Genomic DNA, 27077 nt, shown 5'->3' with positions numbered 1-27077 from the left:
TCTGAACCATATTTAAATAGGCTTTGCTTACATTGCTTCTGAATTTCCTTTATCTTTTCAGGGCTAATATTCTTTCTGAGGATATGCTAATACCTTCAGTTACTTTAAGTCAAGTCCTGCAGCACAGGAATTAATCTGTTCTTTTAAGGTAACTTTGCACATCTTGGTACTGATCCATTTTGTGTTGATCTTGAAATTTAACTTTCAAAGGACAATCTCATCTTAAGTCCTTTATTTCAGATTTCTTGCTAGTACCACTCTCATTATAGCTTATAAGAACCAGCAGCAGTATCAAGAATTGGAAGAATTGATTCTAGGCATGTTAAAAAAATCCTACCTATTTCTAAGAAATGAGTGTGAATAAATAACAGCAGCTGTGTTCTTTTCCTTTCACTTAAGGTAGGAGCAATATAGCCACAGGATTCAGTTAACCATCTTAACATACCTCTTGGTTGCTGGGTTGAAACTTGCAAAACTCTCTCCACAAGAGAGACCATGTCTCCTTCTAATGGTGGCAAACCCCATACTAAGCTAGACGGTTGCTCTGGAAGGAGGTGTGGCCTTGAACAAATTAAAGTCAGTATCCTTTGCCAGGTATACTCCATCAATCCATCAATGAAACAACTAAGATCATTCAAATTTCATGCTGCAAAGTTCAGGACCACAGTCCCAATGCTACATTTTCCAACTAGGCAAATGCCAAGAGGAGCACTTTCCCACAAACAAGTGTGTGGGAGACACTAAATGCAATAATAAGACTAATTAACCCACCAGGGTGCTTCGATACTGGAATGATTCAGTCAGACAAAAACAAACAATTTTTATTCCTTTATTATTATCTCCTCTTTATCTGTGGAGCCAGGGTATGGGAAGAGGACCAAGAATTACAGACATGGACAGATCTAGATGAACTTAGGGCCTATTTAATAGTGCAACATGAGTCTGGAGTATACCACAGAAAGAAGTATTCAAAAACATAGAATGTTGAAGTAACTTTCTCTGGAGACACGTGAGCACTGAAGGGACTGTCTTTCCACCCCAAATGACCTTCTGCCTGGATCCAGATACTTTTCTTTGAGTTGGAGACCTCACTCTTGGAAACCTCTGCTTGGTAACAGCACACGGATGAGTAAATGTCCTCTGATGTGAAGTGGATGATCATGCCATCAACCTTCATTATACTGACCAATGAAAAACCTCTGAAAATAACAACAGGAAAAGGACAAAAAAATAGATGATCAGTACAGAAAAGGCCAAGTTTCCCAGGAAGGAGAGAGAAATAGATGAAGATAAAAACTAGGTTGATAAAGCAAAGACAATTTTTAAAGTACATTAATATTGCATTTGTAATTTTTTGAATGTGGCATTACGAATTTACCAAATTTTATTTTTATTAGTAGAGCTAATTAAATTGATGATAGAACAAGAGGAAATTCCATTAAAATAAGCATTGTTAATGGCGTCGCTGTAAAAATTTGGTAAGAGCTAAATACTCAAGCTATTTCAGTACAGCAATAAAGAACACATATAAAGAAATTGTTGTGTATAATTGAGTATATCCAATGTCCTCCTGCCCCCCCCAAAAAAAATGAGTGAAGAAATAAAGAATTTAAGAAGAAAAAAAGTCAAAAGAGTGATTTTTTTAAAAAATTATTACAGATCCATAAAATTTAATTGTCTTACTCTATTCAATTCTTAGCAACTGTACCACTGTGAAAGATAAATAAGATACAACAAACCAAGCTCACCAACTATTATATGGTTTCACTTGATTCTGCTTAATAACACAGTTTCCTATAGTCAACAAGCTGAAACATATTAATAAAGAAAAATCAATGGAAACAGACAAAATTCTAAAAGAAAACAACATACATTCCAAAGGAAAAAAACTAAAGAAATAGCGAATAAAACACTCAAAGTAAGAAATAATTATGTTTAGCAGAAATAATGAATGGAAAAAATTCAAAGAGGAGTGAAAACTTTACTATGTCTCCACTATTACTGAACAATGGCTTGGGGTACCTGTTAAAAAGCACTATTTTTGGACGCCTTTTGGTTAGTTGTTTTCTCCAATACTATAATTTAATGGTATATGCATAATAAATAAATAATTGGTGTTAAGCTTTTGCTAAGACTCTTAGAATAAAAACTACTTTCAAGAAACAATTTCAATCTTGATTATAATGGTGAAGGAGGCATCCATTTTAGACAACACCTTGTCAGTCCTGGGCAGTTATATTCTGACAGACAGGATTTGACTTCCAAGCTCTAAAAAGTCATTCTCATGAGGCTCTGATTTAGTCATGTAACATCATTTGAGGGAAAAACAATGCCCTTCATCAAAAGTGTGTTCTTCGTAAAACTTCTGGGGGAAAATCTTAAAAAGCATAACCTAACTTCAAAATTAGTATTTCCATTTCTAAACAAGGGAAATCAAAAGGAATGATAACCATATTTGCAAACTTTTCTTTAGATTCCTGGGAGTCTTGGTTGCAACAATTAAATGAGGTAATACACAACGATGAAGGCCCATTCATCTTTACTTTTTTCAATAAGAACAGAAACTGCCTAGAGTCTCAATTACCTGTCCTGTTTCACAGGTAGCAACTGTACTGCTCTCACACATCTGTGGAAGCACAATATCAGCCAACTGTTAATCAAGGATCACTTCCCTTCAAAGTGACTGATGATCCACTGTTAAAACAGCTTATAAAAATAACTTCTCCTTCAAAAAGGTGCTTCAGGGTTTTCAGACACATTTCACCATTACTGCTAGCTTAATGCATGTTTGAAAGTTAATTTCTCATTAATATTTAAAGAAGAAATGGTTTCAGAACAAATTTAAATGATCCATTACATTTTAGAAATAAAATATTATTGGCATTATTTTCATTTTGATTACAGGGAATGATAATGTCCAAGGTTAGCTTTTAAAACTGTTAATGAGCCCTGGCAATGTGAAAAAGATATGGATTAGGTAGATGTAATGAGATATGATTAAAGGGTGCAGGCACTGAAGGGTGTTGGAGAAATTCTTTTCAGAAGGAGTATAATTAGTGTCTGATAAAAGTACTTAGTAGATAAGATTTTTGAAGAAGCAAGGTTAAGATAAACACATACTTTATGACAAACCTGCTTAATTCTTTCCCTTTGGTTCTCTTACATACTCAATATTATGTTGAAGTTTCATACATAAATAACGTTTGTCGAATACTTGATGCAATTCTACCAGACATTTAGAGTGTTTTAATTGCCAGACACAGAGAGCAGCAAATGTGTTGAAACATCTTATTCCATTTTCAGTGTACATTTCTTTGTTGATTTATGTAATGTAGCTAATAATATGCAACCTACTCTGGTTTTAAACAAACAAATGAACTTCTAAAAAGCAAGCTTTCCATAAGTTGCTAAGCAACTCCAAAGGCACATTTTATTAATAAATAACGTTTATATGACAAATCCTTAAGGAAGATTTCTAACTCCATTTTATGAAAAGTAGAAAATCCAAGGAGGTACAATTCCAAATTTTTTTTTTTCCAAGGCCCCAAGACTAGATAGAGACATTGCCATTTTCAACAAGTCAGACCCTGGGTCTCATGGTATAGCTCTCAAGTTAGAGCTCATGCTTCCTTCCCATAACTCCGGGTTTCTCAACCTCAGAGCTACTGACATTTGGACTGGATAATTCTTTGTTGTGAGGGGCTGTCCTCTGCATTGTAGAATGTTGAGCAGCATCTCTGGCTTCTACGCACTACATGTCAGTAAAGCACTCTTTCCCCCCACCAAACACACACAATTGTGACAACTAAAAATGTCTCTAGGCATTGCCAAATGTCTCCTGGGGTAAAAATCACCTGCAGTTGAGAACTACTGCAACTGCATAATGTGTAGTTAAGTTAAATAGAAAAGAATCTTGAGCTTACCTGGTGATGAAAATGACTTCAAGTTAGTTGCCATCCAGTCAACACCCACCATCCCCTATAACCACAAATAATGAAGAATAAGAGGAATTATTGCCTCCAGAGGAACTGTAGCACTTGTTCTAGTCAAGGCTGACCATGATGTTCATTTCACTGTAATTTTCCCTTTTATAAAAACTGAGGAGAAGGAGCCTAATGATGGCTCTTGTCTACAGCAATTCTCTAGCAGAATCACATTCCAGAGCTCCACCAATCTTTTCTCCTGCTCTTTATCCCTCAATTTTCCCTATAATCAGTGGCAGGTTAAGAATCATTTCAAAAATAAATCTCAATTTTAATCATGCCAACCTCTGCTCATAGGCCAACCATAGGTCTCTATATTTTCAAATACAAACGCCTCTGCTTGGCCTTCAAGGGCTCCCACAAATTACCACCAAACTCATCTCATCAAACATCTTTCTCATTCTCCATTTATGACACCATTGCCCCCTCATACACAAATAGTTTGCATACTCAAATCATTATTTTGACATACAAAGGGAAAACTCATTTCTTCCATGAAAGTTTTCCCAATTAATTCTTCTTTTACTTCTTATCAGTATCATATAACTATTAAAAGAATGACATGACTGTAAATTAATATGTGAAGCAATCACTGAATGCCTTCTATATGTCAGACACTGAACATTGCTTAGCAGATGTTTCTATCAACTGTTATTTACCATTATTTATACCCAACTAGATTGTAAGTTCCCAGAGGATAGGAACTGGTCTTATTTGTTGTATCCCTCTGACATTTTCTAATAATGATGCTAAACTATACTTTACATGTGATTAGCAATCATAACCTTTCCAATTTCATAGTCAATGAAAGTGGACATTAAATGCTTTAGGGACTAGTCAATGTGTAACACAATTTGTGCTCAGTAGAACATGCATTTAATACATGCTGACTAACTGAATCCAGTCTCACAGTTTCACAGCTCTAAAATCTCTCTCATAGATACAAAAAAAGATTCTTATGGCATTTAAAAATAAAAGTTATTATAAAGAACAAGAATGATACTCTGATGAAGGCGAAGATAAAATATAGACGTGACTTAAGATTGACAAGTGTTTAACTATAACATAGCAAGAAAGCAAAGAGAAACCTCTTAGTTTCTGCATAAAGTTGTCTACGAGAGATGAACTTCATTTCATAAGGCCTCAAGCTCTTACCAGGGAATGTAAATATTGTTTCAGAAGAAAGCAAGATGGAAGAAAAAGCCACAGAAAGGCTGATCTGCCTCCAAATTCTAAAATTCACATACATATGAGGAAACTCAAGAAAACATCTTCCACAACTCTTAGGACTTTTACTTGTTTTTGGAGTCCCTAGAAAAAGCAACACCAAAGTGCCTGTAGAAAAAAAATCATTTATTTATCAATATCTCACCTGAATTCAACAAAGTACCAGAAGTCAGAGATCCACTGACTTCTGGGGAAACCCACTAACTCAAAGAACAACGTGGCCCTAGAAGTGACAACATTTGTTGCAAGCCTACTGAGTGCAGACACTGGCCAAGGCCCTAAGGGGAAAACAGAGGGCCTAAATCACAGTTGGCTGGCGTGAATTTCTGTAGTGCTTTTCAAAAAGGGGCAAATGATCTGAAAAGAAATGAGAGAGGATTTTACTTCAATGGACCTTCCCCCCCACCGCTCTGCCCTTCACCCACCCAAACATAAAAAAAGTGAAGTAATGAAGTTCAAAATTAAGAGGAATGAAATGAACAGGTAAAAGTCCCACCAGACACCAAGAAGAGATAGAAAACTAGTTTCCGACGACGTTGCTCGGCCAGCTGACTGGGAAGAAGTGCAGCGCCCCGCGGGGGCCCGGAAGGGCAGGGTCTGGCAGACGCGGGAGACGCTTCCCCGGGCGGGACTCGCCTCCAGAACCGTGGTCGCACGAGGCTCTTAAGGATTTGTCCTACCACATCATAGCGGGGCTTTTGCAAAATAGGGAGTTTTGAGCTTTTCCAAAGAGATTCCTTAATGTGGCTGTAACCTGGGCGGGCGGTTCTCGGGAAAAGATCCTGCTCCCCTCCTAAAGTTTTCTCAGGCGAATCCGCGCCCCCACACCCATGCTTGGAGAGGAACCGACACCAAGGCCTTCAGCCACGCGGGGAGCGGGGACCTGCCTGACGTTTGCGGGGCGGTGCTTTATCCCTGAGGGATATACCGAGGGGGAAGGTGGGGCGGGTCCCGGCGGACGGGACTTGATAAAGGGTGCGCTCGGAGGCACCCGGGCTCAGAAGGGGGCGCTGCAAATCTGGGGAAGGGCCTTGCAGCGCGGTAGGAGAGTGGAGGTGGGGGGGCTTTGTTCCCGCCCTCCCTTCTTCCCGGAGGTCCCAGCCCCGGGCGCCGGGTGGCGAAGGGGGCCGAGGACTGGCTCCGGCGGCGCTTTGTGAGCCGCCGGGGCGGAGGGGAGGAGGGCATCCGCCGGGCTCTTGTCAAGTGAAATTGTTAACAATAAGGTTGTCTCCGTTCTTTTTTGTTTGTTGGTTGGTTGGTTGGTTTGGTTTGTTGTTTGTTTCCTTTTTTAATCGGGGGTACAGAAAGAAGATAGAAGCTCGGAGTCTGTCTTCTGTCATCCCCCGCCCCGGCCCGAAAAAAATCTGAATCTCTCACCCTCCCCTGCAAATGTGGACTCCTGAGGAAGGCGGGAGAACCTGTCTCCTCTCCTTTCTCTCTCTCTCTCTGTCTCTCTCCCTCTCTCTCTCTGTATCTCTCTCTCTCTGTCTTTCCCTCTCTCTCTCTTCCTCTCCCCACAGATCGCGTCGCGCCGCCCTTATCTTCATCCCACGCACTTAACCGGCCCCTTTCAGGTATCCCTTACACGCTCCACAAAACGGCCATAGCGCTCCACTTCAGTCTTTCCCAGCATTGGCCGATTTGCCTACACCAGAACTGGGGAGCTAGAGAGTTTCTTGCTGGTCGTAATATAATTAAAATGCACCATCCTTGTTTGTTCCCAAAGGCGTGGAAGGGAGAATGTTTGGGCTCGGCGCTGATAGTCAATAGATCTTCGCAACATGTTTTATAAAATCACTTTTAAGCTCTCCTTCACCTAGTCATCACTGAGGATTCATTTGCGGACGGCTATCGCTTTCGAAATGGCCTTTCATCAAATTAAACATATGACTTCTTCTCAACCCCCTACTCTCTTTGAAAGTCCAAAACGGAATGGAAGCTCTACGTTAATTTCCAAAGGTCTAATGACCCAGAGGAGTCTGAACTCCCCTTTCCTGCGCTGCCTGCTCCCCACCATCCTGGAGATGAAGAGAAACCCTGAGATTTGTGGCCACACAACTGTGGACCCTAATACTTCTGATTGTTGAAAGGACGACGGGGGGGCGGGGCGGGGAGGGGCAGGGGGAGAAGGAGGACGGAAAGGCATGAAGGAGAGAAATGGAAAGAGAGAAAAAAAACATTTGTGTTCATTTACACATTTCCTTTGCATAACAAAAAAGTCCCACCATCAGCAAAAGAAGTCTCTTCATCCAAAATAGCAGCCCAAGAGGGAAAATTAGAATATGCATAAATTCCTTCATTTTCATTCCCACAGAGCACGATTTCCGGCAGATTTGTATTTAAACTGCTCCGTTAATCCCAATTTCTGAACAGCATTTTACTTAACATTTTCCCAAAACTCACCTAAAGAATATTGCTCTCTTCCCACTACCCTGTTTTAGAAACTCCCACTTGCCTACTCCCCAACTGCCAATAAAAATTTCAGAGATTAGACTGTAACTCTGTTTCTCCTGTCCATTGTTTCCTCTTTAAAACTGGACTGATGCGTTGGACCACACTTTAATGCAAGCTGTCTGCTGTCTGTGAAGCCGCGACTGCAAATGAAAGCCTAGTGGAAAGAATGTTTTTGAAATGTGTATCTAATAGAGAATAAACATATTAAGACCAATAGGCTTTTGCATGTCCTCTCATGGGCACAGAATCCTTTCTATCCTACCCAGGTTATATCATCTCACAATTAGCAAGCGCTAGAATGCTTGGACTATCCACCCTCCACATCCACCGCCCCCGCCCCCCAAACCTGTTTTTTAAAAAGCATGACAGACAATTGCACAACCCTCTTCAAAGGAATATTACTCTCCATGAATATTCAAGGACTGTCATCAGTCCATTCAATACCTTCACGGCCCATTTCTAAGATATTTTGCTTTGCCACTTGTGCAACAGATCTGGCTGTATCTGCCTTGAAAAATTCTTTGTTGGAAAAAGATGTTAGCAAGCATCATTTGAAATCACTCCCTTTCTAAAATATTGCCCCTTGAATTGAGCTTACTCTCTCCTGTTTATGAAAGTGTATGTTTATTGGATTTAATATTAGAATGTGACTATTTAAAGAATGAAATAATTACACCTTAGTTTAAAAGTGTATAGATTTAATTCCACCTACCCCTAAATTCCTCATTCTTGCACACCCTAAGACAATTTATAAATCTCCATCATAATATAATCTAAGCAGAAAGTTGTGGTTCTGACTTTCCTTCAGTGTTTACACATTATATATAAATCCCAATTGTTGATGGTTAAAAGTTATATGTGCCAGTATTGTGTTTAGATTTTAGTTTCTACAAAAAAAATCAACAAACATACATGTTTGACCCACATGCAGCATGTGTATTTAATATTTATGCATATACATTTAAATATCTGGCTTGCATTGCCTAAAGATTTATTAAGGCTCTAGAATTTAGAAGTCTACTAATTTTGTTAAATCAGTGCATGAACTCTGTGCATGTATCTTCATGACTTACGACTTCATGAAATAACTGCCTTTATTGTTTCTTTTCTTTCTGTCAAATAACCCCATTACAAAAGTATCAAACTTTGTTTCTTTTAGTTATAATCTCTCCATTGACTTGGAAGTTCTCAGTTATATACAATTAAAAGCAAAGTGTTGGAAAACAAATTATCAAATGATAAATTATTAGGGAGTGTAAGTAACAGGATTGAGGGCCACTTTTACTGGCAATGCTGATTTCTTTTAATTTTCGTGTAACAAATGATAGTCTGGTTATTAATCAAAAGAACAATTTAAACAAATAAAAACCACACTAACTGGGATATTTTCCTTGAAATATTATCTTAATTAGAATTAAATTTTCTATGGAAAACTCCAGTTTGATTTCAAATTGCAAAGGAGGACTTCCAGAAGAGTTGAAGTGAATTTAATAGTCATCATTAGGGCAAGGGAGGAAATCCGGGGTACCATTTAAGAGTAGAGTGGTATGCACTCAGAGACGCTTTTCTCCCATTGCAGACTTAGAGAGGAGAGATGAGACTGAGCATCACCTCAGTGAAATAATCCCCAGAAACGAAAGCTTCATGTTCTCTGCTGATTTTTAGTGAATAATATCAGGAACTGATGTTTTTTCATACTTTTTAAAATGAAAAGATTAGAAAGAAATGAAAACTATTGTTCAGCCTCCCTGCAGTGAAAGGTGAAGCGATAGATGCATGGGAGTAATAGCAGGGAAGTTTCTTCCTTCTCTCTTTCCCTCCCTTGCTTCCTTCAAATACTGTTTGGTTTAGTGTTATGAGATCTGTGCATACGCAAGCTTGGAGCCAAGATGTAAAGAAAAAAGTTTTCTAGAGGACAAAACTGGATATTGATACTTATGCCTCTCTTTTTGTAATTTTTTTTTTTTTAAGGCATATAGATCTTGTTTTCTCATCAATTTTCAGGACTACATTAATTTGCAAGAAAACTAAATAAAGCGAAAACATTTAACAGTTACCCTTCTTCACTAACTTCCTTCTCCATTTGGCTTTGGCTGCTGGGCTGCCAGCAGCCTCTCTTCTCTCCTATAACTGCCCTTCCTCTCCTAACAAGCTTTATTTCTCCCCTCACAAACGAAGGCAATTATCAAACAACCTGGTTTAACCCCAATATCTGCCTGATATACTTTGAATATAATTCTCTGCCCACCTGCTCTTTTTATCAACTATCATTTCCTTTTGTGGGAGGGAGGGGTGCAGGAGAGGGGGAGAACGGAGAACGTTGGGCTGAGAAGAGTGTTAGATTCCTGCGGGTACAGACTCATTGGCAGATTCTTTCCAGGTTGGTCCCAGGGACTAGTGGCTGTTTTCTCACCTAGAAAAATAAACCTTACCAGGTTTACATTTGACCGAAGCACCTCTCCCCTCTCTTGAGGAGATGGGCTTAGTTTTACTCCCTAGACCAGTATCAAACACTAAAATCATCAACCTCTTCTTTACCTTCCACTTCCACTCCCTTCACTTTATTGGCTCCTTCCATTCATCTATCCCTAAAGAAATCAAGAGTTCATCCTGGGGACCTAAACCCTAGTTTTTGTACCTTGCCCTGTGGGCTGAGTTGCTCAAGACTGGTGTTCTCTATGGGTTCCCAGGAACTTCAGTTACTCTGCCCTTCTCAAATTCCTCAGCTTTGTAAACATGCTTCCCAAATATGAAGATTTAGCCACTCACCAACAGAGCTCCAGTCAGAAGACACCAAGTTCTTCTATTCAGGAATCCCTCACATGCTTGTATCTGCTCCCAACATCCTTCCCAGACTGATTTATTTGGGAATGGCTACTGCAGGGGGACATATCCATGGAAATGAAGGAGGGGGTTGGGTACAAATGTACTCAGTTTTCTCACCATTAAAAAGGACCTACCATATTACACCAAGGGAGTCTCTATTAGAGAGCTTGAGCTGGGTCGGAACAGATCATCCATCTAACCAGCAAAACAAAAAATCAGAGGAATGCCTGGCTGCAGCCATGAAACACAAATTTCAAACTGAAATGAATTCTGTCTTCATCTTGTCAGCCAGAGAGGTTATTTTATAATTGTTCCTGTTATTATTATTTGCATTATTATTATTAACACTTTATTTTTGTCATTATTGTTGCAGTTTTTATCTTTGTTGTTGTTGCAGCTATTATACTATTCAACAGAAGTTTAGGAAGATTAGTCAGTTTAATTAGTTTATTGGTAATTTAAAGCTGAAAACTAGTAATTAAGCCAAAAATTAAAAATGATCAGGGATGATTCATACCATTGTAGGATTTAGGAGGAAGAGGATCTAAATTTTGAATATAAAATTTGGCAGCTGTGAAATAAAAACGACTTGGGGATCAAAGAATATCATAATTGAGATGTTCTTAGTCACTTAGTCCACCTCCCATCCCCCCACCTGCAAAGATTGAGCTAAGAGATCATTTTGTGGTTTGCTTGGTAGAGGGGAAAATCCTACGTTTCTGTTGACAGAGAACAGAGAACAAAGGTCCCGTGTATGTTCTTCATATGATTTGCATTTCCACGTGGATACGTTCGGCTCAGGACCATCCAAACATCTAAGATCATTCCCCTCCAAGTTTGCTTCCTTTATCTCTTTGCTCTTGTTACACACCTCACTGAAGAGGGTTCATCATACAAGACAGGTATACAATTTCAGCCCTCTCTACAGACAGATTTCTATGGAATATAAATTCAATAATGCAGTTCTCTCCACAACAAGCTTTCTGTTCTCTTTCAAATATAATTAATGTTTTGATAGTGCAGTTCTTTAACTACATATATACACACAAAAACAGACGCACCCTCTAGCTTTGCTATTTGTGCACCTAAAACAGAAATGGATGCAGTTCTTCTAATGACTCCTAAAATTCCACAACCCAGTCAGCCCACAGAGAAGAAATCCGTTTCGGTAACAACTGAACAGTCTGTTGTGTGCCCAAAAATATTTAAAACACGAAGAAAATGCAAGACCCTAATTTTTGATAGTCATTTTTGGTCAAATTTCCCAGAAAATAAAGGATATTCTGAATTGATATTCTGATACAGACATTCACTAGACATCAGTCTACATATATATATGTATATATATGTGTGTGTATATATATATATATATATATATATATACACATACACACACACATATATATATAAAGTACTGTCCTAAAGTCTTGGCTGTCTTTTCCAAGTTTTGAAGAGAAGAAATCTGAATTTCAATGTCTTCCATTTTATCCAATTGAGGCTAAATAGGCACTGATACATAAAAAAATGCAATCATAATAAAACTATGCCGACTTCCAAAAGAAATTGATTATTCTGTCAAGCATTGTAGTTATATGTTTTAGGTGGATTAACCGATTTAATTGCTACCAGTTGTATATTCACATGTTTGTATGTGAAATAGAAACACAAACAGGAGATAAATAAAAATATAGACAATAGGAGTTAAGTGAGCAAATGCTGAGCTTTCATATTCCAGTGCATCATACCCCCACATTTCATTTCTCCAATCCTGTTACCATTATAGGAGAATAAATAACTTTTTAGACTTTAGGAGATCATGGTTTCATCTATAATAAAAAATAAAATCTATGATACATAATCCAATAAAATATGTTTAATCTCCTTGTATTGTTATTGAGTTAAAGAAGCTAGTTATTATTTGAAATTAATACACTGATTTCCAAGCATCTTGGCTACTCTGTTTGTTAAATGTATAGGAAATGCTGTCAGGGAAAATATTTTACACATTTGTCTTCTTCAGAAACTTTTTAGAGGGGATGTGTTAAAGAAACTTTTAAAAAAATCTTTTGAAGTTTTCTTTTCTTACTCTTTATTTTGTATTTGAAATTTGGAACTGTGGAAGAAGATAAAAGAATGAATAAGGAAAGGGGCACATGTGGCTGATTTCAAATAGATCTTTTTTTATTGGATGTGAAAGAAACAAAAATATTTCCTCCAGAGCAGTTGTGAAAAAAAGGAAGGGAGGTGATTCGCGTGGAGCTCACTTGTGATTTTTGTTATTGTTTTAGATGGTGGCCCATCAGGGTTCCTTTCCCATTACTTTCTTCCAAACTATTTTCCTTGAAAGCATAAACGTGGGATGTACTTATGCCTTCATTCTCTCACAGGTTAACGTTATAAACAGCAAATATTTTAGTTAAATTTTCAACGGAAAAAGTTGGTAGAGGTCCACAGATTCAAATCTTAGGAGAGGACCAAATTATCAACCCCAAATGTATAGATACAGTCAACCTGATATTTGCCTCTACAGAGCGATAAACAAATATACAAACGTTAAGATTTTTTTTACAATATTGATCAACAATTGATGTGCACATTATCAAAAAGGAATCTTCCCTCAGACTTTTTATATTCGCTCTGATCTTCCTACTTTTGTCTTTCTTTCGATTTGTTTTTGAGACAGTAAAACGACTGCTTCTCTGATTCTCAAATGATATTTTTGTTTGCCTCGTACTAATATTAAAGAAGATCACATACAAGGTTGGAAAATATTGTTATTTTTCTTTAATGGGGAAAATTGGACTCCCGCGAGTCCGATCTGTGGTTTTCCGAAGGACAGTGGAAATGGTACTGACATCACTTTGCACTTTAACAATCGGATTTGGTCAGGGTACAAGTTGTTTGTTTAACCCGACAGCTCGGTGCACCCCGTCGCACGCTTTGCACACTCATTAAAACGATTATTCACGACCTGTCGAGTGTTTTCGGGTTCATTCACAGGAAAGGCTTGGAGCTAGGGAGAGCAATTCAAGTCAACACTGTCCACTACCCCGATGCACGTGAGGACGAGCTGGTGCGTGCGTAAAAAGACGGAGGGAGGGGTGGGTGAGCACGCCTAAGTTCTGAATCCTGTTCATCTGATGCTCTGGAATCTCAGTCTCTACAGAATGCCAAGGGTGCTTGGTCCTACAAGGGCCATGTCGCTATGTTAACGCCAAGGGCTTCGCACAGGACAAAAGAATCAAATAAAACAGTAAACAAATAAACTACAAGCTCTTCCTTTTCTCCTCCTTTCAACATTCTGCAAAGCTCTGAGGTCCTTGGGCTAGGCCACCTTCTGCCCGGGCCGCGGGACTGCCCCGTCCCACCTCACACTGAGCGGATGCTGACGATGAATAGTTTCAAGAAAACTCACCAGGGTGAGGAAATTAATTCCTTTTCCATCCCTTTTGTTCTCAAGAAATACTTTGTTTAATTTTCGTTTTTCTATATTCCTCGCAAAAATTTGGGGGCGGGAGGGGGGCAGTGAAAGAGAGAAAAGGATAGGACTGTTACCACACATTTGGTAGATGTATTCCAAACTATTAGCAAGGGAAAATTCATACTCCAAGCTGAGAGAAAAGTCCTATTGAACGAGGAGTAAATAGCCTTTTTTTTTTTTTCCAGTTTTCAAGTCACCTTTCAGTACTTTGTAATGGCAATAGGAGAAGCAAAGCCATGAATGTTTCTCAATCTCCCACCATTGCTTGTGCTTATAAAAGACATACTCGACGGTCTCTAGCTTTCATATTTGTTCAAAAGAACCCTGGTACCTAGCATTCACATATGAGGTCTTAGTTTAAGAGAAATGCCTATATTCATAAAGGGAAACCATGCATATACGCTGTCATAGAATATATGAATACATATATGTATTTAATACGTACTCAAGAAGTTTGCAATAAGGTCTAAATACCCCTGGCATAACTTAACAGTTAACAGATGCTTTAAAAACCAATGCCTTATTTCTATATTAAAATTCCATTGGTCCTTGATATTTCATCCACAGCATTAGTAAATCCAGTGCCCACCTTATTGTTATGAGGGTAGCCTAGTCATGTCAACTGAGAAAGACAAGGTTATTTTATCAGTTTCATTCTATCGTATCTGACATCATAAAATTATCTGTTTTTCTATTTTATTGAAACATCAATACAATGTGTAAGAAAAAGAATGGAACTTTTCAAGCAGCATGAGGTTTTAATCAGAAACAGGTTTCTAATTGCTAAAAAGCAAGTATGAATAAGTAATTTCATAAACTATCACTACCAGTTTTACTTAAAATGAATCTGTCATATGCATTTCCTCTATAAGCTCTTTCATTAAAACCAATCTGTGATAATAATCAAGAGACAGATGCTGAAATATGTAAGTAAATAACTGAAAGTCTCTGCATAGATAAACACAAATCAATGTAGTAATAAGCAACACTATCGATGCAGAAATAGATTGATTTTAGTCTTCCAACCTGAAATCAGAGTTTGAAATCTATATTTAAGAGTATATATTTTCAACTCCACTACTACTACTGCTACTATTACTATGACTGCTGCTTTTGAAAAATAAACAAATAACTCCTGATGCCAGTTCTACCTGGTTGTACTTTATTCCTGTTGGAGTATTTTAGGGCAGAGGGTGGGAGGAATACTCTACCCTTTTCTAAGAAAGCTTTGCCAGTCTTTAAAAGTACATCATTAATTATAGAAATTATTAAAGTATCAAATAATAAAATTACCACCTTATCCTTGCTCTGAATTTTTCCACCTTCATCACAGCCTCTAATTATTCATTCAACACATTTTAATAGGAAAACACACAATAGTACTCGCATTACTTAAAAAGATTTTTAAACTACTGTAGTACCTTTGGATTTAAAGATTCTTTGGGCCTTTTGTTAAAGCAAATGAGAAAAATGGCATTTCCTTAATGCACAACAGAAGATCTCACACCTATGCCTGCGTATGCAATCAAAAACAAGCATGGTGAGAAAAAACATCTTCATTATTTCAGAATTGTAACATGTAATAATCACAAAGAAATGAGCGTCTGACTCCAAGAAATAAATACACTTTGGATTTCCAGAAATTCATGTCTAAAACAATGTTTCAGATTTTTAAGATTAAATGTTCTCTTGAGAAAATTTATCACTGGGAGGGCAGAATTGATTTAGATTAGCAACACTGGTATGTGACAAGTTTGTGTATTTAGGTTCTATATTTGAAAATACAGTATCCATATTTTTTCTCCATCAACAAAGATGCTTATTTGCAGTCATCCTTGGATCTAACGTGATCCTTCTGAAGCACAGACCTTTAAAAGAATATATGTATGAAATCCAGCTTCTTTGAAAGTGATTTTTTCTGACATATTATCACCATCACATAAATACCCATTTTGATTCTCCATATAATATTATGTGACCAAGCATTCTCTTTGGCTTTTCTCTTTCCCATTCATGGCCAAGAATTCAGGGGCAAGCAGACCCAAAAGGCAAATATAATCAATTGTTGTTTAGGACTAATTTAACAGATAATTTAACTGCAAGCAACAATGATCAGGTCATTAAATTTCAGAACAGTGAGAAAATGAAAGAATGGAGTTGAAAATTCTCCCTATGCCTTCTACAGTTATTGGTCTTGCAGTTCAATCAACAGAATAAAAAACGCCTTACTAGACAGGTATAGAGGAAGAAATGTTTGCACCTTAAAAGCATTCTGATTCAAAGAATGAGACAAGAGGAGGAGAAGCGGGGGAGAAAGTAAGACCTCATAAAACCGAAGCGTGAGAAAGGAAGACCTTATAAAACCGATGAAGACGACCCCAATTCGGGAAGTGCTAGCCGAGTAGGAAATTTCAACCAAGCGGGAAAATGAATATCTAAATGCGTATGGCAACTGAATACTCCTTTTCACTGGGATACGAATCTCCAAATCCCGCAACCTGCAACGTGCTTTCCTTCCCTCGAGGCTTTCCCGCAAGTCTGGAAGAGTCCGGTACCCACCAAGGCCGAGCACCAGGGAAGAACATTGCTTTCTATGCGTGTTAGGCAACAGACCACGAAAAAGACGCAGAGCATTATATCACCCCCCCACACACACACACACACAATTTTGAGTTATTTTGTTTGTTTGTTTGTTTTATTTTAAATGCCTTTTCCGATCACACTAATTTCGAAATTTCTGCCTACCTTCCATTTTGATAGAAGAGCGGGTGAGGATGGTGCTGAAGCATAGATTGGGTAAAAGAGGGTCTGATGGGAGGGGAGTCGGAAGTGGACAGACTTTGTTCTGCGTCGCCCTTTCCTTTCTGTGGTCTTCCAAAAGCAGAAGACCACCGTCTGAGAATTTCCCGCACACTCGGGGTTCTCTGTCCACCCTATTCACTCCCTCCTTTCGCCTCAACCCAGGTCTGCCTTAGCACTAAAGGAATTCCTGCCTCGAAGCTACCTTTTCCCCTTAAGACCTCTCCGCCTTGGACCACAGTCTTGGGCAGAAAAAGAGAAGGGGGTAGAAAGCGAAAGGGAAGTGGAGGAGGGATTGGAAAGGAAAGATGTCTGTTAGAGAGAAAACATAGTTCTGTCAACCAGCAGTTAAGTACTGAGATCTGAAACTGCACCGAATAAACAATAAGAACCACCTTTAAGGGGGGGAGAGGGGAAGAGGAGGGGGGCCTGGAGGAGGATCGAAAGAATAAGAAAGGAATAAAGGGTGGAAGCGCGACAGGCTAGGTTCTGGAATCAGTTTTCCTGGAGTCGGCCAGTGGCGCGCCCAAACTCAAAGCTCTGCTTGTCCTGGGCAAGAGCGCCCTCACCTTGCTGCTTCCTGCGCAGCGCTCGGCTTCACTGCGGAAATCTTGGCCTCAACACACCAAGACACTTCTCATTCCCGGCTAATGCGCCGCCAGCAGCGGTCCCCGCTCGGCAGCTTAAGTCTGTTCTCTATGTTTTTCTAAACCCCGAGTAAACAAAGCCGCTGGGTCCCTACCACAATGACTTCAAGTCCCGCCACCAGGCCTCTCTCCAACTTCACCCAGGAATTCCTTAATTGCTGGGAGGCTAAATAAGAAACCGTGGCGAGGGACCCCAATTCGCTTCCGGCCGAGCCAACCTGTGTCTGACGCGCGCTCGCAGCTACTCTCGAGACAGCGAGGCTCTCCAGCGTACACTGCTGTCTCCTAAGTGTGCATTAAGAATCAATTATTTGCCTGAGATTCCCAACGCCGGGAACTGGGATATTCCCAGTAGGGATACAGTCAAACCCATAACGGTGCTCATTTCCCGAGTCCTGCGAAGAGGCGGAAGGGAAGCCTCGCACGCCCATTCTGCGCTTCACTCTACCTGCGACAGCCAGGCTAAAGGCGGCGGGGACCCTAGCCCGACTTAAGGACAGCAGCTGGGTGCAGAGGGTCAGCTCTGCGAGAAGTTAGCGATTTAAGCATGAGAACAGGGCAGGGGAGAAGTTCGACAAAAATATATATAGTAAAGAAAAAAAAAACAACAACAGAGTGAGCCAAGTCCTTGGTTCTGGAGCAAGAGCTCGCTCTGAAAATAAGGAAAGTACATACCTCAAGGTTTGAACGTTAAGAAAGTCCCGATAGGGTATTCTCAAAAACCAAAAAGCCACATTCCCACCAAATGAACTACTTTGCATTTACGGACATATTTCAGCCTCTCACTACCCGTCCTCCATACAATTTCATCTCGTTATCTCTCCATCAACATTTGCTGTCTCCATCCTCCTAACTTAGGAAGCCACCATGAATTTTTGCGGATGTGAAAATATAATGCATTCTTTCAGCTACTTCTGTTGGTAGCGCGCCCGCTAAGGACAATTTTCCAGGAAAAGAGAAACACTTTAGCCACGGACCTCAAAGCCGCGGTTTAGCACCTCAGTCAAAAGCAGTCAATACCCCCACCCCCGCCCTCCCACCCTCCCTCCCTCCCTCCGGGTCCCCTCCGAAAAGCCCTTTCACTTACAGGTGTAGGCGAAACAGCGCTCCCAGTTCTTAAGTCTTTCGTCGGCATGGGTCGGGCAGCCTCTGGAAGAATCTTGGTAGAGGGGCAAAAAACAGATAGAAATCGAGGGAGAAAAGAGACTTAAAATATAACCCCACATATCAAGTATTTTCCAGCCCGCAGCACCCTTGGCCTACATCCTCAGGGCAAGATCTACGCGAACTGACCGTTAGAATAGGTAAAGGGCAGGTTTGGGGGCAAAACAAAAATAAAAACGTAAATCCCACTAAGAGGTGGATTATTTTAAGTGCTGGTGATTGTTTTTTTTTGGGGGGGTGGGGGCGGTGGAAGGGCACAGAAGAGGAATGATTGAGACGGAAGAAAGAAAGCTATAAAAAACGCACGCAAAAGAAAATCGAGAAAGAAGCACTAACTATGAAAGAGCCCTTTTGAACTCTTACAGGTAGGTAGCTCTTAAGAAGAACGCAGACATGTGTGAGCGCAAAAGGGAGAATCTAGATGACCCCTATTCTTTCCGTATCTCTGGAATCTGGCGCAAGGAGAAAACAAAAAGAGGGGGGATTTTAATTCAAGTTTCACCTACCCTGCTTGTTGGAATGGCTGCGAAGATTTTCATGTTTGGAGAGTTCCATCTGTCTGGCAGAAGCTGGAGTGGTGTTGGGGGCAGGTTATCTGGTGAAGTAGGAATGTACAGGAACCCCGCCCTCTAGGCACAGTTACACAACCCCAGCAACCCGTCTCAGCTAGCTGTAAAACCTCTAATGATCTTCACCTTCACCCTTTGCTAGCCTAATTTTTCAACAGGCTTTTAGTCCCAAACACAACCAGCCAATTTAACCATTCATAAAATTATTCTCCAAAGCAAAATCATTTCTATGCATGCAAATTCCTTAACAACATTGTGGAAAACATTTAAAAACCATACTTAGATATTTAAAGTTCTGAATATATTAGATTATCCAGCCATCTTGGGTGAAATGTACAATTTAAATATATATTTAAGTCAGGACACTGCTAGAGTCTTTTTTTTTTTTTTTTTTTAACTCTGTCTACCCCAGAAGCTATACATGTAATAAAAGCCACACGAACTTCTCTATGAGTATACTGACATTTGTACTAAAACTTGTTAGTTCTGGACTTCATGTTCACTCTACTTCCAATTTTGTAACAGGAACAAGAAATCCTTTCACTATGGCAGTTTACATAAATTTCTCATGTTTTATGTATTAACTTTTGTCAAACTTTATTATCAGACAAATTCAAGTAAAATACCTTAAACTTGGAAATAAACTATAATTTGGGATTTCAAACTTCAGTTTTGAGTTGTCATCTCTCTCAGTTCAAAAAATGCAACTGTGGCCTCATGTAAAACAATAATAAACACATAAGTGCTTCAAAAGTTTTGAAGTTTTTTTTTTTTTGGCATAAGCTAATTTTAACTGGCAAATGTTGGTAACAACAAATATCAACACAACATTACAACCAATTTGATGTAAAATTGTATTAAATGCCATGCCAGACTGTCAATTTCTTTTTTGAAAAGATAACTTGAGAGATGATATATCGGGGAAAATGGAATGTTCATATCGGGCCTCAGGAGGCCTTTACAAAGTTTTCTCTTTCCATATATCCCTCTTTAGTTCTAGTATAGCTGTTAAACAAGCTATTCTTACTTCTAACCACATCCATTCTATATGTATCTGTACAAGCAGAACTTCCACCACAGTCTTTAGTTCCTATGAATTCAAAGAACCAATTTTACTCTTGATCTCAAAGCATGAAGTTTGCCATTGAAATTCTATTTCTTGATCCTCCAAATAAATTATTGTAACAAATAAGGATAGAAAAAAAAGGAAAAAGAAAAATACCCATGGAGAAAAATCTTCCTTGCATATCTATATAACTTTACCTCAATATAAGAGCTTAACTTTCTTTTTTGACTTTTGGTATGCAAAAGACTGTATTACCCATGTGCTATTACATTCTCATTCCACAAATAAAATCCATGGCAAAAGCAAACAATACATCATCACCTTTGTCAGCCTAAACACATGCCTTTCTTTGAGCTATTTTAGTTCTCAAATGTGTTGTAATGGGGATTTCCTTTGCCTACCCCTATTCAGTTGGATTCTATTACAATTTTAAGTACTATTTTTAATTCAGCCAAAGCCATAAATTTGGCTTTTAAAACAATCATTTAATTATTTGGAGAATTTTATTCATGATTCTTTCTGGAGAACTGTGAAATTACAAGAAACTTGGGACTCTGGTGAAAATTGTTCACACATTAAGAAAACAGAACTATTTCCAGTCTGTTTAAAGGAGATAATTTAAGTGAGCCGACTTGCTATATTTTGGTCCATTCCCCATTTGTGCATATTTTGGCTCCAGATCTTTTAAATTTCCTGGCCTTTATTTTTCTCTTTCTAAGACCTCTCTCTCTCTCCCTCTCTCTCTCTGTCTCTCTCTGTCTCTCTCTCTCTCTCTTTCTCCTCTCATCTCCCTTTCTCTCCCTTATTCTTTTTCTTTTCATTTTGGTGGTGCTGGAATTTTTCAGAATAAAGAACCTCCTTTTCTCTATGCTTTCTCTGTCCACTCAACACCCCCCTCCCCAATTTTCCCATATTAACCATTCGGTTTTTCAATTTCAAATTTACTTGAGTTTGTTTGTTTCTCCCCTAGGCTCCCCCTCCCCCTTCCCCTGAGCAGCTTTCTAAATGTTTGCCGATAACATCTTGGGGACAGATTATTTTTCATTGGGCCCATTGTAAGAAGTAGCCAGCTTATTGCATTACTGCAGAACACATTTCAGACTATACAAATTGTAACAAATGAACAACTTGTGCTCCAAGACTCACCACAGGATCCAATTAGTTAGTAAACCCTTTACTCAGATTTTCTAATTATTTTCTGAGGTTATTGCAATTGGGCTGCCAGAAACAATTCAAAAAAATGTTTTCATTCTTATATATCTTATATACCATATATATGTATGTATATATATGATATATATGGCAAGTTAAAACAAAATTGACTGAGTAAGCAAAGGGAACAAATCTCTAGGTTAAACTATACAGACATATTTAAAAGGAAATTAAATAAATACCTCTACATAGTTAAAACGGGGGGAGGGGGATAGGAGAGAGAGGCATCTTCTTCTGAACACCTAGAACTTCAAGTTGTTATAAATTAAAACGTTTATCTGCAAGTCATTACAACAGGTGATCACTTCAGCAAAATCTATATTGCAACTTCAGCACATCTTTATTAGAACTCTTTCATTGTGGGTAAACAGCCACAAAAATAAATGCTGACTTAGAAAGTATAAATACAAATATTTTGAACAAAAATGTTTGCAGCATTCATAGCGCAAATTGTACCTGAACTGAAGGGCTCTGTGTGTCTATATATATATTACATATGTGTGCATTATATTCACTTCTATCTAACCATATACATATATATTTATTATTTATAATTTGCCAAATGCTATACAAGATACCTGAAACAAAATATATAAAAAGTAAGCATTCTATTAACTGATTTGAAAATAAACACAAATAGCTAAACACATAAAATTAAATTATATCTTTTTTGCTGTATATCTGCAGAAACATAAAAGATACCAGCTGAAAAGCTTATACCATTTTTTAAGCTAGTCTTATCAAATAGTCTGCTCCTTGTAAAATTTGATTCCGCAACGGGAAAAAAAAAAATACTATCTTCATTTTAAAATCTCAGTTCAAATCAAAGGAGCAGTTTAAATCTTAGGTTGGCTGAAAAAGCCTTTGAATTCCCTATAACTTTAATGGGCTTTTAAAAATTAGCTTTATTTAATAAAAGAGACAAAAGTATCAAGATATATATGAATTTAGCCTATTTTTTATTTCTGTGTGTTCATAGTAAACATTTTTGTAAGTGACAAACACGGGCATATGACCACAGTATCACAATCAAGAAATTTTAAGACAACATTAACAATCACTCAAATTTATGCGGCATTTGCGCAACACAGGTTACATATTTGCAAGGTTTACCTATAAGTACAATAGGTATTAACATTTCACTACATTTAGAAAAAATAAAAGTGACCTGTTAGTGACCACGTACATCAAAATATACACAACACAAACTGAAGGCAATCATTAATTTTGTCCCCTTCCAATTCGTTTGAATGGGCAGTGCTGCCAACTGAAACAACTTTCCTTTTTTTGTTGTTATTGTTGTTTGTTTGTTTGTTAATACTTAGTATACCAAGTGCATTTTCTAGAACCCAATCTTTGGTCTAAAAGTAAACAAAAGAAAAACAGTTCTTTAAAGAAAAGGACAAAACAATAAATGGCCAAAATAATTTCTTGGGCACCTTTACTATGAATGCTTCTTAAATACAAATTACAGTTTAACATTTTAAAACTCTCCCCATAATTTAGGTTGTTCTCAAGGTCTGCGTCCACCATATAGATCCATGATAACTTATAATACTGCACACATGGAAATCTGGCGGCTTAAAGATAGACTTGTCAGGTTTGAATGAAATGGCAAAGCAGTCACTATTTAGATACACATTCTACTATAATTTTGACTTCCAAACCTTATATTCTACAATGTATTCTCCTCACATTGCACCTCGCTGACACTCCACACCTTGTTAGAATAATAAACAACCCTAAAGACTGAACAAACGTACAGAAATGGGGGCGGGGGCGCTTAATAAAAAATACCTGGACTTATTTTTTAATTATCATTTACAATGCAAATGTGTGTAAAACGTTCACTTACAGTCTGGTCCCAGGGATGTTAATGTATTAAAGGGTTGGAAGAAGACCCCTGATTTTGATGTGTGAAATAATCAGACAGTCCTCCGGACAGTCCCGTCGTGAAACTTGGCAAAGAGGGTCTTAAAGACTCACAGGGCAGGGTCGAGGGGGCCTGCGGCGACGTGGAGGAGGACGCAGCCCGGGCGCTCATGGACGTGCTGCTCTGCGAAGTCATTGACGGGTGCGGGACGTGTGGGAAAAAGTAACTGGTCTGGCCCGCGAGCAGATTCACCGAGCAGGGGTTGAGGGAGTAGGTCCCGGAGCAGGGCACCGACAGGCCGCAGGGCACCGAGGCAGCGAGCGCGGCGGCCGTGAGGTGGTGCGTGGCGTACGGGATCTCCCCGTTGACCAGCCGGTCCACGCTCAGGCCGTTGGCCGTGGAGAAGGAGTGATTGTTGCCCAGCGAGTTCTGAGTCAACACGGAGCTGTAGGGCATGGGGTGGCTGGGGTAGGCCGACGTGGTGCCGTTGTAACTCAAAGTGCTGCTGGCGCGGGGGTGGTGCAGGGACAGGAAAGGCGACATGGGCCAGTAGAGGGAGCCGGCGCGGTCCATGAAGGTGAGGCCGGTGGAGGTGAGGCGCGCCCCGCGCTTGAAGGCCAGCTTGGCCCGCGAGGTGGTGGAGCGGCGCCGCAGCTTGCCCGTGGTGCCGCCGATGAACACGTCGTCGCTCGACGGGTCCAGCATCCAGTAGTTGCCCTTGCCCGGGTCGTCGTAGTGGCGTGGCACCTTCACGAAGCACTTGTTGAGGGACAGGTTGTGGCGGATGGAGTTCTGCCAGCCCTGCTTGTTCTCGCGGTAGTAGGGGAAGTTCTTCATGATGAACTCGTAGATGCCGTTGAGCGTGAGTCGCTTCTCGGGACTCTGCCGGATGGCCATCATGATGAGCGCGTTGTAGCTGAACGGCGGCTTCTCGTACTTGCCGTTCTTCTTCTCGCCCTCCTTGCCCCCCTCCCCGTCCTTGCCGCCCTCGCCCGCCCCCTTTTTCTCCTCCCCCCCAGCCGCGGCGCCCTTCTCCTTCTCGTCCGGCCCGACGGGCGCCAGCTCCCCGGGCCCGCCGCCCGGCTCGCCCTTGCCGCCCAGCCCGTCCGCTTTGGCCCCGTCCAGGGCGGCGGCAGGCGGCGGCGGCGGCGGCGGGAGCAGCAGCTGCTGGGGGCCCTTGTCGTCGTCGGCGGCCGGGGCGCCGCGCGCCTGGGGGGGCTGCGGCGCCGGGGGCGGCGGCGGCGGCGGCTGCTGCTGCTGCGGCGGCGGCGGTTGCGGGGCGGGCGGCGGAGGGTGGTGGTGATGGTGGTGGTGGTGGTGGTGGTGCGGGGGGTGGTGGCTGTTGTGGTGGCCGTGACTCGCGTGGTGGTTGTCGTTCTGGACTGCCTCGGGCACCAGGCTGTTGATGCTGAACGAGGACTTGGGAATCATTTTCACCTCTTTCCTATCTCCCATGTCCAGCATCACCCAGTCGTCGGGGGGAAACGGCGGCGGCGGCGGCGGCACGGGAACGGGAGCGGGGTAGCGGCGCGGCGGGCGGCGGCGACCGGTGGGTGCCGAGCGGAGCTCGGGCGGCGCGGGCTGCGCGGGCGGCGGCGGCGGCACTGAGCGCTCCGGCAGCAGCGCAGTTGGACCGCAGGCTCGGGCGCTGGCAAGTCATGTAGCAAAAGCAGCAACCACCCCTCAGGAATTAGGAAAAAAAAAAGGGGGGAAAGAAAAAAAGAAAGAAAGAGAAAAAAAGAAACAACCACCGCCCCGGGGGTGAAGCTCCCTCGCTCCCAACTCTACTTCATGGTCTCCCCCCCACCCCCCGGTCCCCCCCCCGCGCTGCTTCCTCCTCCTCCTCCTCTCGCAGCAGCAGTCACAGCAGCAGCAGCAGCAGCCCAAAGGGGGGGAGAGCCGGGCGGCGGGCGGGCGCGTCCCGGAGCGGCCGCGGCAAGGCTGGGGAAGACAGCGATCGAGGCGGCTATAGCCACAATTAATTTTCCGAGCTACAGGCGCACACTAGGGCTGTAAAAAAATTTTTGGTTTAACCTTTCCTATCACTGGGCCAATCAGAGCCGGCGGCGTGCGGGTGCGTCTCTCTTGCGGTCGGCCAATCGGCGTGGCTGGACCCTCCCCCCTCCGCCCCGCCCGCCGGCTCCCGCCCCCTCGGGCGCTCGCCTCCCCCCTCTCCGCAGGCCTCGAACCCCGCGGCCGCGCTGAACTGCGCAGGGATACGCCGGCGGGAGCACGCTGCGCCGCGGCCCTTCTCCGCGCCCCCCCACCCCTTCCATCCCGCTGGCTCTGCTCAACCGAAATCCCCCTCTTAGGGCAAATAGCTCATGTTTCCGGGTTCCTTCGCATTGTATTCGGTCATTTTCGTTTGAGCGTCAGTATTTTTTCCTTACTGATTAAAGTTTATATCCAATTTTATTTTATTTTTTTAAAGCGGGGGTTGGGGTGGGGGGAAGGCCGAGAGTGGAAGCTCCGGGAAAGGATGCAAGGAAAGGGCAGGAAATGGAGGAGGAAGAGGCGAGGCGCTATCTGGAGTCGGCTCTGCTGGCCCGGGTCTGTTATTTTTAAGCTCGTAGGGAAAGTGCCCTTGTAGGTAACATTCGAATGAGGCTTTTGATGGTTGGGAAGGGAAAGCCCACCTCTGGTGGGTGGGTGTGTGTGTGTGTGTGTGTGTGTGTGTGTGTGTGTGTGTGTGTGTGTGTGTGTGTGTGTGTGTTGGGGGGGTGTCCTATACCTTGGGGGAGGAGAGTCTAGGAGAGGTTTGGGAACGATGGGATGAGGAGGAGGAAGTAGGCAGGCGAGCGCGGGGCCAAGCAAGGGTTACTTACTCGGTTCCTGCGGCCGGGCGGCGGCGAACTCCGGGCTCAGGCGGTAGGGGAAAGCCAGGCCTGTGGCTTCTGGCGCTGCGGCAGCGGCGGGCGGGGGCGGCTCAGTGGTGGGCGTCTCTGATGGTCTTCCGAAATGAGAGGTTCGCAGAGAGAAAACAAAACCAAACAATCTCGAAATAAACCAGGTAACACATGTTATACATGGTGTCTATTTCTTTCCCTTCTCTCCTGCTTCTGATCGTCGTTCACGCGCGGGGTGACTCGGTGTCTTTTCTCTCGCCGCTCCAGCTTCTCTTCAGCTTCTAATCCGAATTGGAAGCAAGTAGCCGCGAGCTATCACCCTGGAAATATTTTCATTTTGCTTGTTGACATTAGACGGAAAATAAGAGTGGGCGATAATTCTTTTCTTTCTTTCTTTCTTTCTTTCTTTTTTTTTTTTTTTAGGCCTTCTTATTTTCACACTCTCTTTTTTCTTTCCGGTTCTCAAATGCCTTTATTTTTCGTGGGCCTCAATCCTGAAGCAACAGCATCCTGAAACCAACTCCTTCCCACCCTGGGTGCTGCTGGAAGGCTCCTTGGAGCCATGGGAACGTGGGTCTCACAATTTAGGCCTTTGGGGCTGGGAAGGTTCGGTTGAAGGCTGAAATGAGTGGGGAACTTGCGAATCGGGGGCTTTAAAAGGATCCCGTGGCCAGGGGCAGGGCTAAGGCCCAGCATTTCCCAGGGATTGGAATTTGGTGCCGAGCACACTGATCAAAGGCTGTTTCATCCCACATGGGCACGAAACACATCACATTTTACGGAGGGTGTAGCCTGGGAGATGAGGGAGGTGGGTAAAAGAAAAGCACCTTTTCCCTCCTCCCTAAGGTAAATACTCATAAAATGCAAGCGCTTCTTCATTTTGATAAACTCTCAGTTGAAGTATTTGACAGGATTGGTATTTAAGAAAAC

The 27077-nt window shown here is 41.5% G+C and overlaps 1 protein-coding gene across 3 annotated transcripts; it reads right to left on the bottom strand.

The window, feature by feature from the left end:
- Nucleotides 1-815: 815 nt before the first annotated feature.
- On the bottom strand, nt 816-26892 carry FOXG1 (forkhead box G1). 3 transcript variants are annotated; one of them, XR_005216524.1, is made up of 5 exons: nt 26127-26867; nt 19088-19176; nt 18505-18576; nt 3924-3978; nt 816-1199 (listed from the first exon to the last, which is right to left on the bottom strand). XR_005216524.1 is itself a non-coding variant. In XM_037834716.1 (2 exons), exon 2 carries the CDS (start codon nt 24763-24765, stop codon nt 23302-23304), a length of 1464 nt encoding a protein of 487 aa, XP_037690644.1. In that variant the 5' UTR covers nt 24766-24949; nt 26127-26892; the 3' UTR covers nt 22365-23301. The 3 variants fall into 3 exon arrangements, 1 of the variants encoding a protein (XP_037690644.1); XR_005216525.1 differs by having other exon boundaries at nt 19088-19150; nt 26127-26864; XM_037834716.1 differs by lacking the exons at nt 816-1199; nt 3924-3978; nt 18505-18576; nt 19088-19176 and adding an exon at nt 22365-24949 and having other exon boundaries at nt 26127-26892.
- Nucleotides 26893-27077: the final 185 nt, after the last annotated feature.

The sequence above is a fragment of the Choloepus didactylus genome, chromosome 4 (assembly GCF_015220235.1).
Source record: "Choloepus didactylus isolate mChoDid1 chromosome 4, mChoDid1.pri, whole genome shotgun sequence".
NCBI lineage: Eukaryota > Metazoa > Chordata > Mammalia > Pilosa > Megalonychidae > Choloepus > Choloepus didactylus.
This window is presented reverse-complemented; position numbering and strand designations above follow the sequence as displayed.

Excerpts from the sequence above, each read along its gene's own strand:
- FOXG1 (XM_037834716.1), bottom strand. The coding sequence starts at position 24,765 with ATGCTGGACATGGGAGATAGGAAAGAGGTGAAAATGATTCCCAAGTCC.